This window comes from Cetorhinus maximus, chromosome 12, assembly GCF_964194155.1.
Source record: "Cetorhinus maximus chromosome 12, sCetMax3.hap1.1, whole genome shotgun sequence".
Lineage (NCBI taxonomy): Eukaryota > Metazoa > Chordata > Chondrichthyes > Lamniformes > Cetorhinidae > Cetorhinus > Cetorhinus maximus.
In genome coordinates, this window is record NC_135890.1 from 41,799,442 (window position 1) to 41,817,045 (window position 17,604).

Below are 17,604 nucleotides of genomic sequence, written 5' to 3' on the forward strand. Positions count from 1 at the left end.
TTTGAAACAGTTCATATATTCTACATTCCTGTTTTTTTTTACATATTCTACTATGTTTTTCTGCTATGTATTATTACAGCTATATATTATTATATGTGAATGAAGCTAAATCATTGTAGCCTGTGTGCATTGATCTGGTGATGTGTTATTTTACAGCTTCAGAAGTGATGGGAGAATTTGGTGGATGTTGCATGCCCTACCAGCAATAGACTAGGATTAGGTAATTATTTTGAAACCTGGACATGTTATCATGATTATGCCAGTAAATAGGGCATAAGTTTTAAGTCAAAAATAAACTTGGTCTGCTCATGGTAAGTATTGTCCAGCTACGTACAGAAATTAAGTGTTGGAGGAAAAAGGTCCAATACAGCTACACCTTAGCAAGAGTAATAGATTATGCATTGTATGTTAAACACAGCTCATCATTGCAAAACAGTGGCTTCATTCGACTTACAATGAAGCAGAGCCACAGGAACTGCACTTGGATTTCCAACAACTATACATCTTCAGAGTAAAACAAACCAAATTCAAATGATAACTCACTCACTTTCAAAAACTTGTCATTAGAGCAAGTTGCCAACAGAATCCTATGCTGTGAATGCGAAAAACGACAATGATTGACTTGTTCATTATGTTCATGGTACGTCTGAAATAACTGCCCAGTTAACACATTCCAGACCTAAAGAGAAAGAACTTTCATTAGTTTGTCGGTAGAGAAGGCCGTTGCCATCAATGCTGGACTACTAAGCAACATATTTGCAACACAGCACACTGCAAATGGCTTCTAAACACAAAACCATGACTCAGAAAAGCAAATCATCAACTTCTGCTGATGGTCTCCTACCTTAACTTTTGTATCTGATGAGCAAGTGGCTATAAACTTGTCGTCTGGCGAAAATGCACAGCACAGAACTTCATCATCATGTGCAAGGACTTCCAAAAGTTTCTCACCTGTTCCACTTTTAAAAATCTACATCATAATTTGAAAAGAGAGAGTTTTGAAACACGATTTAATTTTTGTCACTAAATCAGTCAAATATTCTTAAACATGATCTTAGAACACACACACAGAAGGCCATTTCAAAACTTTCCATGGCTTCAACTAAGAGATTTATATTAAAACAAAAACAGAATTACCTGGAAAAACTCAGCAGGTCTGGCAGCATCGGTGGAGAAGAAATCAGTTAACGTTTCGGGTCTTCATGACCCTTCGGCAGAACTGAAGCATAGTTAGGAGAAAGGTGAAATATAAGCTGGTTTAAGGTGGGGGGGGGCGGGGGGAGAGAGCAGTTGAGGGTGTGGTGATTGTGGAGATAAGCAAGCAGTGATAAGTGCAGATAAGCAAAGGATGTCACAGACAAAAGGATCAAAGAGGTGTTGAAGGAGGTGATATTGTCTAAGAAAAGTGCTAATTAAGAATGGAAGACAGGACACTCAAGGTACAGCTCTAGTGGGGGTGGGGTGGAAAGACTAACAAAGTTTTAGTTTTAGATTTAAAAATAATGGAAATAGGTGGGAAAAGAAGAATCTACATAAATTATTGAAAAAAAAGGGAGGGGGGAGAAATGGGGTGGGGATGGGGGGAGGGGGAGTTTAAGATCTAAAGTTGTTGAATTCAATATTCAGCCCGGAAGGCTGTAAAGTGCCTAGTCGGAAGATGAGGTGCTGTTCCTCCAGTTTGCGTTGGGCTTCACTGGAACAATGCAGCAAGCCAAGGACAGACATGTGGGCAAGAGAACAGGGTGGAGTGTTAAAATGGCAAGCGACAGGGAGGTTTGGGTCTTTCTTGCGGACGGACTGCAGGTGTTCTGCAAAGCGGTCGCCCAGTTTGCGTTTGGTCTCTCCAATGTAGAGGAGACCGCATTGGGAGCAACGAATGCAGTAGACTAAGTTAGGGGAAATGCAAGTGAAATGCTGCTCCACTTGAAAGGAGTGTTTGGGCCCTTGGACAGTGAGGAGAGAGGAAGTGAAGGGGCAGGTGTTGCATCTTCTGCGTGGGCATGGGGAGGTGCCATAGGTGGGGGTTGAGGAGTAGGGGGTGATGGAGGAGTGGACCAGGGTGTCCCGGAGGGAACGATCCCTACGGAATGCCGTCAGGGGGGGTGAAGGGAAGATGTGTTTGGTGGTGGCATCATGCTGGAGTTGGCGGAAATGGCGGAGGATGATCCTTTGAATGCGGAGGCTGGTGGGGTGATAAGTGAGGACAAGGGGGACCCTAACATGTTTCTGGGAAGAAGGAGAAGGCGTGAGGGAGGATGCGCGGGATATGGGCCGGACACGGTTGAGGGCCCTGTCAACGACCGTGGGTGGAAAACCTCGGTTAAGGAAGAAGGAGGACATGTCAGAGGAGCTGTTTTTGAAGGTAGCGTCATCAGAACAGATGCGACGGAGGCGAAGGAACTGAGAGAATGGGATGGAGTCCTTACAGGAAGTGGGGTGTGAGGAGCTGTAGTCGAAGTAGCTGTGGGAGTCGGTAGGCTTGTAATGGATATTGGTGCACAGTCTATCATCAGAAATTGAGACAGAGAGGTCACGGAAGGGAAGAGAAGTGTCAGAGATGGACCATGTGAAAATGATGGAGGGGTGGAGATTGGAAGCAAAATTAATACATTTTTCCAGGCCCCGACAAGAGCATGAAGCAGCACCGAAGTAATCATCGATGTACCGGAGAAAGAGTTGTGGGAGGGGGCCGGAGTAGGACTGGAACAAGGAATGTTCCACATACCCCATAAAGAGACAGGCATAGCTGGGCCCCATGCGGGTACCCATAGCCACACCTTTTATTTGGAGGAAGTGAGAGGAGTTAAAGGAGAAATTGTTCAGTGTGAGAACAAGTTCAGCCAGACGGAGGAGAGTAGTGGTGGATGGGGATTGTTCGGGCCTCTGTTCAAGGAAGAAGCTAAGGGCCCTCAGACCATCCTGGTGGGGGATGGAGGTGTAGAGGGATTGGACATCCATGGTGAAGAGGAAGCGGTTGGGGCCAGGGAACTGGAAATTGTTGATGTGACGTAAGGTGTCAGAGGAATCACGGATGTAGGTGGGAAGGGACTGGACAAGGGGAGAGAGAAGGGAGTCAAGATAACGAGAAATGAGTTCCGTGGGGCAGGAACAGGCTGACACGATCGGTCTGCCAGGACAGTTCTGTTTGTGGATTTTGGGTAGGAGGTAGAAGCGGGCCGTTCGAGGTTGGGCGACTATCAAGTTGGAAGCTGTGGGAGGAAGATCTCCAGAGGAGATGAGATCAGTGACAGTCCTGGAAACAATGGCTTGATGTTCTGTGGTGGGGTCATGGTCCAGGGAGAGGTAGGAGGAAGTGTCTGCGAGTTGACGTTCAGCCTCCGCGAGGTAGAGGTCAATGCGCCAGACAACAACAGTACCACCCTTGTCAGCGGGTTTGATGACAATGTTGGGGTTGGACCTGAGAGAACAGAGTGCAGTGAGTTCAGAGAGAGACAGATTAGAATGGGTGAGAGGAGCAGAGAAATTGAGACGGCTAATGTCACGCCGACAGTTCTCAATGAAAAGATCAAGAGAAGGTAAGAATCCAGAGGGAGGGGTCCAGGTGGAGGGAGAATATTGGAGGTGGGTAAAAGGATAACAGAGATTTATATTCTTGACTCAATTAGCACTTGACGCTTACATCGAGCAATATACTAAATAGTGAGTTGTAGAAAAGGAACATTACTTTTGCTTTGCCCAAGCAGTAAAGTATTGTTCCTTATCAGACAGTTCTGGAGGGAAATAGCTTTTTTTATTTCATTGTAACTTCTGCATGGAGGCACGTTTTGATTTTTAAAATCAGCAAATGACAACTCAGTAGAGGGTTTGGCAGTAAGCACTTTGATGGAATCAGTGACAATTTGTATCTTGTGTCCTACAGTGGTTCAATTGCATAATGGTTGTGTTACTGGATTAGTAATCCAAAGGCCTGGATTAGTAATTCAGAGGAGTTAAAATGTCATTTTAACAGATTGAAAATTTGTTTTCAGTTTTTTAAAAACTGGGAATAAAAAGCTGATACCAGTGAAGGTGAAGCTGGATTGTCACAAAACTCCAACCAGTGCACTGGCGCACCATAGGGAAAGAAATCTGATGCCTTTGTCCAGCCTGATGAATGTGTGACTCAACTCCTACACCATTATGGCTGACTCTTAATTTCCTCCCAAGTGGCCTAGCAGCCTTGTGGTTTAAAAAAAAGTGGGAACTTCTTGAGCTAAATTTTGAAATTTTATACCGACTGCAGAGGCGGCAAATTCCAACTGGTGAGGAAATACTAACTTTCTAAATTGGGTTTGGGTGACAACATCTACGTCACAAGCTGTTTCCCAGGATTAACAGCTCCTGGCTTTTGGGCTGTTTTAAGGTTGCACCTCCTCCTCATCCCAATGCAGCCTCTCCAGAACACTCCCCATCACTAAAGTCACCAGAGCAGTCCAACTCAAAATAACTCAGAGATGGGTGAAGTAATCAAATTTTGTAATTTTATAGGCAGTTAATTACCTGCAAGGTTTTATCTGCTCCACAAGAAGCTATCTTCAGTCCATCACAAGAAAAACAGGCATGAAAAACAGCATCACTATGAGGTCGAACAACAAGACGAGACAAGTTCTGCAAGGTCTTCCTGTTCCTATTATTTGAAAATATTTATTAACCTACAGTCATGATGTACTTAAAAACACGTTGTTCTGGCTATTTCTAAACACTACAAAGTTCTGAATAACCAACCTAGTATGACAGAACAAATGCACATCTGAAGGTGGTGAAGAGGTTTTCATAAGAGGATAAAATTCTACAAAGAGTTCCAAAACAAAAACAGAATACTGTGAATGCTGGAAATCTGAAATAAAAACAGAAAATGCCGGAAAAACTCAGCCGCTCAGGCCTCATGTGTGGAGAGAGAAGCAGAAGTTAACATTTCAAGTTGCTGACTTTTGATTGGAACTGGGAAGTAAGGCATATAACAGGTTCTCCAGAAGTACAAAGGCAGGGAAAGGGAAGAAGGAAAAAAACAAAAGGGAAGGTCTGAGAGCGGGCAGGGGGCAGGAGAGATTGAATGACAAAAGGTTTCATGGTGCAAGGCCAAAGTGGGTGGTAATGGGACAAGTAAAGAAATGAAAGATGGATCTAGAGGAGCTGTGAATGGAAAAAGTAGAATCATTACCAAACAAAGCAAAAAATACAAAAAAAGAGAAAAACTAACTAGAAAAGGGGCACAGGATATGATGAGTGTTCCAGAGTTTGTGGGTGGAGGTGGGGTTCTCCCACAGCAGTTGGAGAACAGAACCCCCGTTAGCTCCACAAGGTTGGCCAGATGGAATTAAGTGCTCCTCAGACATTTAACTCTTCCTCGAAATTGAGGAACCCAAGGGCAGAAATCCCATCCTGTAAGAGTTGCCGACTAATCAAAGGCCGGCACCTCTTTATTGCCATCAGCGCCACTGGAACCGGTGGCAGGTGCTGGTAATGCACCCACCAAAGGCCCAGGATCAACGATGGACTCCCAGGTGAAAGGTCAGTGAGGCAGGGATGGGTGTCGCAGGAGAGAGAACATAGGGGTCAGAGGCAAAGGCAGGGGAAGGCTTTCGGTGGCCCTTGCACTCACTTCCCGATGGCCTCTGGCAAACCTGACAGGGTTTGTCGGGTGGTCTTTGTGAGTTGCGAGAGAGCTGTGCGCCTCCCATTTAATCCAAGCCACCACTAAGTTGCTGCAGGCTCAGGAAAACCAGGTGTCTGTTGGCTCGCTAATGAACATAATTGACATTCCGCCACTGACTAACAGGACTCCTGCATCAAGCCCTTCCTGCCTCCAACTTAATTGGGGACAGATTTCCCAACCCTGGGAATCTGATGCCCAACTCTCCTGCTCCCTCCACCATCATGCCCGCTCCCTCAATTAAATTCCGACGGGGAGGGAAAGTGGTCCTGGCCAGAGTTGAAGAACAGGGTGTTAGAATGTTGGGCTGGAAGAAATTGAAGAGATAGGTAAAGGAAAAGACATGGTCGATTTGTAGATATTATCAAGGTGGGAAGCTAATTGTGGTCATCAAGGATGGGTAATGGGAAGCAAGATTTGGTGTGGGACAGCACAAAAGCAGATGTAGTTTAGGATGAGTTGGTGTTTGAGAATCTGGTAAAGGAAACATTGTAGAAGTCAAGCCTTGATCAAAGTGGTCCCAGTGTGCAGGCAGGACAAAAGGAGGACTGAAGGGTTTCAAAGAGTATTGGAAAAAGTGAGCACGGAACCAAAGACAGAAGGGTCAGAGTGGGAGTGGGGCAGAGAATTGAGGTGGCAAGCACCAGAGAGCTCAGGGTCACACATGTGGACTGAAGTTCCTGATCACATCACTCACACACAAACACGCAGTCTGTGTTGGTATTTAATCTACACACTTGCAGTAGTAACCTCATACTTGGTTTCCAAATCCAAATCCCTTTATTCTCCCTTCCTTCAATTATCTATCTATCCAATTCTTAATGCTGATATGGTCTTTCTTCAACCACCAATAATTTGCTATGTTCCAAGGAGTGTGCTGTTACCCTTCAGGCAAAAAAACCGTGCAGTTTCAAACCATTTGTTTCAACATCACTTTGGTTCAAATTATGTAATTTATTCCTGGAAGCTTCTTTCCACTGTGGCACCCATTGTGATAAAGATCAGGTGTAAGGGTCAAGATGGCCCTCCTTTAGCAACTTCTGATGTCATCTGAACACTCCATTGTTACTGGGCTTAACACCCTCCCTAAATTAACCTCAAATTACCTACAAGTTACATGAGTTTACCTTAACTAAAATGAATTTATTTATCGTAGCTAAAATGAATTTACCTTAAGTAAAATGAATTAAAGGCAGTCCCAAAACATAACAATCTTACAAACCTCATAATTGGTAATAACATTTTGAAATAAATATAATCCTTTTTGAAGAATATATAGGACAAATTACGATGATATTCGCTCAATTAAGCATTTTTTTTAAACATTATACCACCATCAGATACTAACATCCACTCCAAGTATACAGCTCCTTTTTTGGCTCGTTCCACAGCCTGGAGTTTTGCCTGCCGGTATACTTCAGAAGAATCAGGCTGACAAAGTCCCAACTGCACAATATCTGGGAAGGGTTTCTGCACAAGGAGATGGCCTTTCAAAGACAAGAATTCTTGAAAATTTTCCCGCACTGTGCTGTTCTGTAAAGGAAATAGTACATCAGTTTTACCTTTAAGTATATAACCAATAAAACACTGATTTCTGAACGGATGACAAGTTAAAATGCTCTGCATTGTGAACCTTAAATCTCAAATTCAACAGAAAATAATAACGTCATATCATTTGAAACATGGTCATCATATTGGCCTGGAATTTGTGTAAAAGTGACAGTGAAACCGTCAGCCTTCACCATCATTGTTCCTCATGGTCTTGCACTTTCCTCTTCATTTGTTTGTAGGAGTTTCCCATTTTCAATTTCAAGTTGTCAAGCATCACCATTCTTTCCCCCCTCTATTTACGTCCCTAACCTTCCTTCAATTGCCTCCTTCAGCAAGTTATCATGCTTAGAATAAGGCCAACCCAACCTTGTTGCCTTTTATTGATGATATTCACTATCTTTCTTCCTCCACCAAGCTAAGAACCTCTTCATTGCTCTTGTGTTGGTCCAACTGACCTGCTCCATCCTTCCTAGTCTTTGGATTTGCACTTTTTTTGAGGTCCACGCTTTAGCCCTGAACAACAAGACACTAAATCACAGTCTCCATAATTCCCTTCTTAAGATTGCTACTCATTCCTATGCTAAACAACTCTTATGTTTGGGAAATGCATTCTTTGCTATTCCAGCTCTGCTTTCTTTATGGCAGTAACCATCTTCTGACAAGATGCTTCCCAGGTACTTAAATTGTGACACTTGTCCCAGCTGTTGACCATTTATCCTGACCTCTGCTTCCCCACCATTATTTCTTCCAATCTTCAAAATTTTTGCCTTTTTTACATTAATTTTCATTCTCTAAGCCTTCACACCATTTCAGTCATGTAGGAAAATTTGCAAACGACCAGATTTAACTGAAGTGGCTAGCAGAAGATCTAAAAATACCGACGGATAGAATGAATGAATTGGTGAAAGCTTATAGAATGAAAATCCAGCTGATAAAACCGTTAAAATCTCTTGTTTAAGTGGCCCATGAGAAATAAATTATAATTGTATCGACCAGGTTCCTAGTGGGTAAGGGCTGCTCTCAGGGCTGGGTTGGGTTGAGTATATGACGGGGCAAATTATACATGTTCTGTGGAGAGAATAGAATTGTTAGGCTGAATGGTTTTTTTTTTATTACATAGTTTCTTCTTTTTCTTATTGTCCTATTTGAATCCTTATTGAATCAAATATGGCTAAAAAATGAAAAGACAATGTTGCCCAGTTTTTATTTAAAAAGAATTATGTTTCTAAACAGAATGAAAGCTTCCCAAGGTCAAGGCTTAAGGGAGAAAGCATAGCTTATGGTCAGTGAAGCTTAAACACTAAGCTGTGTTCTAATCATGTTTCTCATTTGGTAATTGGATGTTATGAACCAAATTGTTCAACTTTAATCACATTGGGTGCCAGTCAAAACTAGAACTCCTATTCCATAAAAAGAAATTAACAAACCTATTCAAATCTGACCTTGCAAAGTCATTGTGCTCTGAACAAGCTAGAAATGCTTCACTTTGGTCTTTTACCATAGAAAATCTGAGTAGTATTGCTTCAATAGCCATTCTAACATAGCTCAAATTCAAATTTATGATAACTAAAATATATTACCTGGTCATTACAACATTGCTGTTCGAGAGAGCCTGCTGTGTGCAAATTGTTTGCTGCATTTCCTACAGTACAAGAGTGACCACACTTGAAAAGAACTTCATTGGTTGTGTTTTGAGATGGCTCGTATTGTGCCTTTCTAACCCAGGAATTCTGCATATTTATTGAATCCGATCAAAAGTAAATAGGCTGTTTGCAAATCTGTCAGTTTTTGCTGAGATTATTAAAATTGGAAAATATAGTGACTATTTAATGTTCAAAATTTATCATTGACAAGTCAAAGAATGTGATTAGTAATTTAAGGGGATTTTTTAATGATACAGAAATTAACATCCCCATCTTAAGGTTAATTGGATTCTAAGTAATACTGATGGTGTCATCATAAGTACATTGCTAGGGCCAAATATCCATAGTTTCTACCTGATCCTACTGATGTCATCCTGAGCTATTTATTCTTGTGCAAAGAATAGCCTATGACCAAAAAAATGCACATTGCACACTGCCAGTCAAATATATAGAATTATTTTCAAATCTTTATTTTCAACATATTGCAGGCAGTGCTTTTTCCCATATTAAATTCAGTTATTGTTAGGATCAGGTTATGCTGATGTTCCCTTGGCAACCCTGATTCTTAGCAGCATATGATTTTAGCAGCATATGACCTCGTCTGTTGTACTGAGTGACAATCACAGTCTCTACACTCAATCATATTATAGTGAGGGGGCAAGATGGAACCCAGATGTCTCTTCATATATTTGTCAATGTCAAGACAATTAAGAACTAAACTGAAAATATTGATTGTCAGATCTGATCATCTCAAACACAGTAAGATCACACTGTTGTATACACAACCATTTAATGTAAAAGTCATTTGTAAACTTAAGGATATTTACTAGTATGAAAGGCAATCTACAGATATCTTGGACATTAAAACTGACAATAAATAACTTAAATCTCATCATTGCGGAATACAGTACTCAATTTCACAACCAAGGATTGTACAATTTAAAATTCATCATATGTGGTTATCTCCAAATTAATACCTACACATTAATTTACATCTCACCTGAATTTAAATAAATTCATGTTTTAAACAGGAATTTCAATTGCATCTTCAGTTTATTAGTTACTGCTGCCAGTGAATATACTTTTATTTCCTGAACATTCATAGTAATAAGATTATAACTGTTGCAAGTATTTGAAGCTGGATTGAAAGCATAGTTGCACTTATTGCAGTTTAAACTTATTCAAAACCATGATGCACATGTTGAAATATTTAGCAGTCTCTCCTTACTTTGCATTTCTGATTGATTATTAAGGTAATTACTGCACAATGTTTTGTGATATATGTTTAACCTTTAACACTGTACAAGGGCAGGTTTCATTATAGCATAGGCGCAGGGGCTCTCGCCACTGACAAGAAATTTGTTGACCGTTCTCTCTAGTTACTGTACCACTGATATAAATGTGTCAGGCAAATGGGAAATGATAGATAAGTATGAGAAATCTAATTAGAAAAGCAGATTATTACAGCAATACGCCATTCACAATTTTTGCTATCAATATGTTATGCAACTTTATTTCCGTTGGGATCCTGGACATACTCTTCATATGTGAATGACAGATATTCAGCTGCATCTTGTCGTCCTGAAGCAACTCTCAATTTAACCACAACTTGGACCTTGAGGCAACCATCGTAATTAGTATCACTTGGCAGCTTAACAAGTTTTGAATTACTGGAGACATTTACTGAACTGAAAGTCTTATTAATCAAATCAGATTCAATAAGGAAGGCACTACAGACAGCATTAACAATTTACAAAGGACATTCCCATTTCTAAGTTGAAACATTGACGATTTCCATCTTCAACATGGCCTGTGCAAAAACTTCACTCTCTTGTATGACTGCATTTTCAATAAACAAAATATCAAACAGCTATCCATATTCCCCCAGTCACTCTGCATAATGTCTGCAGTCACTACCCCATAGAAAAGATGATCACACTGTTGCTGGTTGCCTTTTGGCAATTCGATAAACAGGAAATTGTCTGGTTCATTTGCCTATCTCAACTTCTGCAACATTGTGCACAATGCGCTCGATGGTCACTTTCATTCTAGTCATACAGCTTCTCAGCATCATCCTACGACAGTACGTTCCTTAGCCTGGCAGCAAATGCAGACAGTAGGCCTTGGCTAGGCAGTTACACAACTGTCATTTATATTGATAAAACTGACAGGCTTACTTTGCTTAAGTCTCTTACCCAAGTGTTCTCAAAGTGATCTTACACTCCCAGGCCTCAGCTCTTGACCTATCACCCTCTAGAACAACAGAAATAATGCCACTATCTCCAGCAATAATTTGCAGAATCCTGCACATGCCAAGCTGCTAGGGTTTTTCCCCTCTCCAATCACAGACATACCTCCATTCAGTGCACTATCTTTACCTGAAAGGGAGAGTTAACGTTTTGAGTCGACTGCCTTTTCTTCAGAGCTCTGAAGAGTCATATGGACTCGAAACATTAACTCTGTCTTTCTCTCCACAGATGCTGTCAGGCCTGCTGAGTTTTTCCAGCATTTTTTGTTTTTGTTTCAGATTTCCAGCATCCGCAGTATTTTGCCTTTACCTGAAAGGGGTCTGGGATCAAGACATAAACCACTTATGACAGAGGAAGGCTTAGCAAGAAGTACAGAAAGTACGTTCAACATCACCATCTGCAGCAGAATCCGTGAGCATCACACAAGTTCTTCAAATTTCACATTTCTACTGCAAGGACTATAAGCCACCCTCACACACAATTTAATCTTGCTTTTAATTCTGGTTAATGCTACGAGAGACCACAAAACCCACAACTGGCCTCAAAATTCCAAACAGCTAATGCTTCTTGGGTCTACCTACTGGAGAGTAAATGTTCCCCCACCCCAACCCCAAAATCTCCAAAAAGGAACAAGACAGCTCTTGTTACGAGCTTCAAGGTGGTGCAGTCCTTTTCATTATAAACCTATGGCTAAAGCCCTCTGGCACATATCTCATTGCAAATGAGGATTTACAACTGGCAAATAATCTGGAGTCTAAGGAGGCTCTCTTGCTTTGCCAACATCCATGTCAATTAGTAGCAGTTATGCACAGAAAGAAAGCCAAGGACAGCAACCCCAACTAAAAGGGCCATTTGTTGCCAGGACCACTTCCTTCAGTGTTTAATTATAAGTGAAGTTTAGCTTCCCAGGTTGCTATGCATACCAGTAAACACATTTTCTAAATGAAGTGTCAAACATGAGACAATTACTTGTCAAGCGTGACAAAAAAAAAAATTAGCATTTATTTTTCCATTATCCAGGTGCCAAGTTAATGTCTTGAACACTAAAACACACAGTTCCAAAGAAAGATCATATTGGATTCAAAATATTAACTCCGTCTCTCTCTGTACAGATGCTGCCAGACCTGCTGAGATTTCCAGCACTTTCTGTTTTTATTATAACGATTTGAACATGCTGTTTCGAGGGGGGAACAGTTTAAAATAAACCATAACCTGACAGGGGGAAGCTGCTCATCAAATCCAATCGAAATTCAACAAGGCAATTTGACTTACTAAACCCAACACTGCATCAACCCATAATACCTTACTGCTCTCTATGCAAACACACTGGACACTAATATATCAATGCACTCCTGCTAAGAGCACGGTGAAATCAAAAGGGGAATGGTTTCAAAATGAATACATTTCCTTAAATTTTCAAGAATTCACATTCTCAAAAAGAAACACAAATGATTCAAAATATACAAATTCTATTTAACAGGAGTTCAGAAAACAATGTCACAGCCACTGACTGAAGGCTTCATTCAAAGCTTTGGCTACCTCTAAAGGCTTAAATTTATATCAGGCATTGCAAAATGCTTCACACATATTGGAACAGTTAGGTAGGTAAATGTGACAAAGGTCCTGTAAACAGCAATAAGAATATCATCAGTTAGCCTGCATTTAGTAGTGGATTTAGGGAAGAATATGCTAGCCAAGTGCTGCATAACTTTAGCTTCATTACATTATGCTCTGGTCACTGAAAGCTCGAGCTTAACAATGCCCTTCTAGCTCCGAGCAGGCACCATACCAGAAAGGCAACACTTCATTTGTAATTGCTGTGTTTTTCTTAAACTAACAATGCTGTTGGGTCCTACTGCATTTTGTCAAATTAGGAGGAACACTGGGAATAGTTCTTCTAGGTCTGCAAAACAGCAATGTGGATGCAGGAAGAATCAGAGCTAATACAAACTGAACACTGCCTGCAGTAGTGAGAGTCACCGAGGCTGGGAGTGCTTTAATTAGTTTCACTCGGCCCAAAATCTGTAGTGTGAGGTCCTATTTTACAAATCTGAAACTATCAAATTTACACTGAACGTGCATCTGTCCAGACTGCTTCAGTGGGTCGAAGTTCTACAGTGTCTAAAATAATGTTTTTCACCAGTACTAGATGTGAGATAAAGTAGCCAATTATCAAACCCAGTAGAAATTCAAGAAAACTCATGAAGGAGAAAATGTTTGTTTATAACACAGGGGTCCATTGTGTTCCTAACATGCTAACTATTGAAGAACAATGAGAGACAGTAAGGAGGAATGGGTAATAAATACTGGCCTAGCCAGCAATGCCCACAACCCATGAATAAATAAAAAAAAGTAGTTCATCAAGTTTAATGAAAATCAAAAACTTTGAATTACAGAGATGACAGACTAGCAGACAGCACAGTTCTGCACATCAACAGCTGTCAAAGGAACAAGAAACTTTTGGAAGTTTTCCATTTATCACATTTAAGAACACAAATTAGTTTTAGTCATTGCACCAATTAGTTAAAGTTTCAGAATCCACAGAACAGTGAACTGTTCCTAATTTAGTTATTTATAAAGGAAACTAATAAACTGAAATAATGCAAATTGGGGAATATTGAGTATGGTGAATTTTGAATATGGTATAAGAACACAGGAAATAAGAGTAGGTCATTCGGCCCTTTGAGCTTGCTCTGCCATTCAACTAGATCATGGCTGATCTTCTACCTTAATGCCATTTTCCTGCACTATCCCCATATCCCTTGATATCTTTAATATCTAGAAATCTATCAAGCTCTGTCTTGAACATACTCAATGAGTGAGCCTCCACAGCGCTCTAGGGTAGAGAATCCAAAGACTCACCATCCTCTAAGCAAAGAAATTCCTCCTCATCTCAGCATATATAAAAATATATCGACACATATACACACATTATATTGTTTATATAATAGTATAATATGCTAATTTGTCAGGAAGATTAATAACTAGTGCAATAATTACATTAACTATATAAAACCATGTAAGCATCACTGAGCATTAATTAGCACCTCACCCTCATCAATTAGCTCCTTTCTAAAAAGTAGATTTGTGCCTTTTTATTGTAGCATATCACTCATCATGTGTCAACCATGGAATGGGTGGGTGGCCTGCACCACGGCACTATTGCTCTGCAACCAGATCCAAAGAAGTACAGACAGCAGCCTGAGCATCTCGGCAAAGATATGTCTGAGACCAGGAATACTCCGCAAATGCAACCACAGGTTAGAACTTACATCCTGTGATCTGGTGCGGAGCTCTGGAGAAACAGCACAGAAACAGGGCATTTAGTCCCACAGTTGCCACTGACTTTTCTTGTGATCAAACAGTACTAATCATATTTCCATAACCTGTTCCAATAAAACTTCAATCTACTATCCACTCTAATGTTGAATACTAACACAGTCTCTCTGTCTCAACCATTAATCCTGGAACCCCCAGTTAATTACAACGACACATTCAAATTCCCAACTCTCCAGCCTTTGGCCCTCCATTCATTAAGACATTTCTGCAGCTATGGATCTGTTCAATCACATCTAGACTTGACTATTCCAATGTTCTCCTGGCTACCATCCTCCATAAACTTGAGCTCATCCAAAACTCTGGAGCCTGTATCCTAACTCACACCATGTTCAGTTCATCCTTCACCCCTGTGCTTACTGACCTACACTGGTTCCCAGATCATCAACGTCTCAGTTTGGCCCTCCAGGGCCTCACTCCTCCTCATCTCAGAAACCTCTTCCAGCAGCACAACCCTCCAAGGACTTTGCAATCCTCTAATTCTGGCCTCTTGAGCATCCAAAATTGTAATCGTTCCCCTGCTGGTTGCTGTGCCTTCAGCTGCCTCATTTATTGCCACTCTTTTCTTCTAAATATTGGGAAAAGTTTTATTATCTTCCAGTTTTCAGATATTGATCTTGTACTTATGAAACTCCTTCAAATACGAAGCAGAGTCTCTTGTATAGGAATTCTGGTACAGAAGGAGGCCATTACGTCTGTGTTGTTGCTAGATTTCAAGAGATATGATTTAATTTCATTTTCTTGCTCTGTGTCCTTTAAAGTATTCTTAATAAGAACGAACTTGCATTTATATATTCTCTTTTATGACCTCAAAACTTCCCAAAGCATCTCATAGCCAGTGAAGTACTTTTGAAATGCAGTCACTGCCGTAATGTTGAGAAATGCAGTGTTATGATCTCTGTAAAGACCTATAACTTCTAAAAAGAGATTCGAACTTCCAGTTGCTAGCTGAAAGAATAGCACAAGATTTCATGTTTTAAAACTCTTACTGTAATGCTTAAAAAAAAATCTATTGACTTTGTATGCAACTTATACTTGAACTACAGAAAGTGACATTCCCCTTGTATACTTATCACCCATTTCACTCTATGGAATTACATTCCTTTTAGCAAACAGTCCACGGTTGCTTCCAGCTTCCAATGGATGAATACATATTCGCCGTTTCGCCGAGTAGTAACTTTAAGAGTGATCATCTCCAGGCATTTTCCTCAGTTTTTGGAGAGTTTCTTAAATCCACCACCATCAGTAAAGCCTGTTCCAATTATTCTTCTTCCCCCAGCAATGCCAGCATGAATCTCCCGGAATCCTTACGTGGCTGCTGGATGCATCTCTTCAACTAGAGGCCATCTCCCTCCTACATCCAGCTCTGGTAGCTCATAAAGCCAAACAGCCATTTTCCTCTGGAAAAACTCAGCAGGTCTGGCAGCATTGGTGGAGAAGAAATCAGTTAACGTTTCGAGTCTTCATGACCCTTCGGCAGAACTGAGTATAGTTAGGAGAAAAGTGAAATATAAGCTGGTCTAAGATGGGGGGGGCGGGGGGAGAGAGAAGTTGAGGGTGTGGTGATTGTGGAGATAAGCAAGCAGTGATAGGAGCAGATAATCAAAAGATGTCACAGACAAAAGGATCAAAGAGGTGTTGAAGGTGGTGATATTGTCTAAGAAAAGTGCTAATTAAGAATGGAAGACAGGATACTCAAGGTACAGCTCTAGTGGGGGTGGGGTGGAAAGACTAACAAAGTTTTAGTTTTAGATTTAAAAATAATGGAAATAGGTGGGAAAAGAAGAATCTACATAAATTATTGAAAAAAAAGGGAGGGGGGAGAAACGGGGTGGGGATGGGGGGAGGGGGAGTTTAAGATCTAAAGTTGTTGAATTCAATATTCAGCCCGGAAGGCTGTAAAGTGCCTAGTCGGAAGATGAGGTGCTGTTCCTCCAGTTTGCGTTGGGCTTCACTGGAACAATGCAGCAAGCCAAGGACAGACATGTGGGCAAGAGAACAGGGTGGAGTAGGTGGGAAGGGACTGGACAAGGGGAGAGAGAAGGGAGTCAAGATAACGAGAAATGAGTTCCGTGGGGCAGGAACAGGCTGACACGATCGGTCTGCCAGGACAGTTCTGTTTGTGGATTTTGGGTAGGAGGTAGAAGCGGGCCGTCCGAGGTTGGGCGACTATCAAGTTGGAAGCTGTGGGAGGAAGATCTCCAGAGGAGATGAGGTCAGTGACAGTCCTGGAAACAATGGCTTGATGTTCTGTGGTGGGGTCATGGTCCAGGGAAAGGTAGGAGGAAGTGTCTGCGAGTTGACGCTCAGCCTCCGCGAGGTAGAGGTCAATGCGCCTGACAACAACTGTACCACCCTTGTCAGCGGGTTTGATGACAATGTTGGGGTTTGATGACAATGTTGTTGTTGGTCCAACCCCAACATTGTCATCAAACCCGCTGACAAGGGTGGTACAGTTGTTGTCTGGCGCATTGACCTCTACCTCGCGGGGGCTGAGCGTCAACTCGCGGACACTTCCTCCTACCTCTCCCTGGACCATGACCCCACCACAGAACATCAAGCCATTGTTTCCAGGACTGTCACTGATCTCATCTCCTCTGGAGATCTTCCTCCCACAGCTTCCAACTTGATAGTCGCCCAACCTCGGACGGCCCGCTTCTACCTCCTACCCAAAATCCACAAACAGAACTGTCCTGGCAGACCGATCGTGTCAGCCTGTTCCTGCCCCACGGAACTCATTTCTCATTATCTTGACTCCCTTCTCTCTCCCCTTGTCCAGTCCCTTCCCACCTACATCCGTGATTCCTCTGACACCTTACGTCACATCAACAATTTCCAGTTCCCTGGCCCTAACCGCTTCCTCTTCACCATGGATGTCCAATCCCTCTACACCTCCATCCCCCACCAGGATGGTCTGAGGGCCCTTAGCTTCTTCCTTGAACAGAGGCCCGAACAATCCCAATCCACCACTACTCTCCTCCGTCTGGCTGAACTTGTTCTCACACTGAACAATTTCTCCTTTAACTCCTCTCACTGCCTCCAAATAAAAGGTGTGGCTATGGGTACCCGCATGGGCCCCAGCTATGCCTGTCTCTTTATTGGGTATGTGGAACATTCCTTGTTCCAGTCCTACTCCGGCCCCCTCCCACAACTCTTTCTCCGGTACATCGAT

General features: G+C 41.8%; 1 protein-coding gene across 8 annotated transcripts in view; it reads right to left on the bottom strand.

The window, feature by feature from the left end:
- apaf1 (apoptotic peptidase activating factor 1) overlaps positions 1–17,604 on the bottom strand; it is a 215,259-nt gene that overhangs the window by 132,646 nt on the left and 65,009 nt on the right. For 6 of the 8 annotated variants that reach the window (XR_013578123.1, XR_013578124.1, XM_078553441.1 and 3 more), the window contains exons 12-15: positions 7,002–7,186; positions 4,501–4,627; positions 845–970; positions 548–679 (exon numbers count right to left, since the gene is read on the bottom strand). Coding sequence is in view for 6 of the 8 variants with exons in the window: in XM_078553441.1 (XP_078409567.1) it covers positions 548–679; positions 845–970; positions 4,501–4,627; positions 7,002–7,186 (570 nt within the window). In the remaining 2 variants the exon portion in view is untranslated. Of the gene's footprint in view, positions 1–547; positions 680–844; positions 971–4,500; positions 4,628–7,001; positions 7,187–15,002; positions 15,381–17,604 lie in introns of those variants that run through there. The other 2 variants (XM_078553445.1, XM_078553446.1) reach the window with 2 other exon arrangements.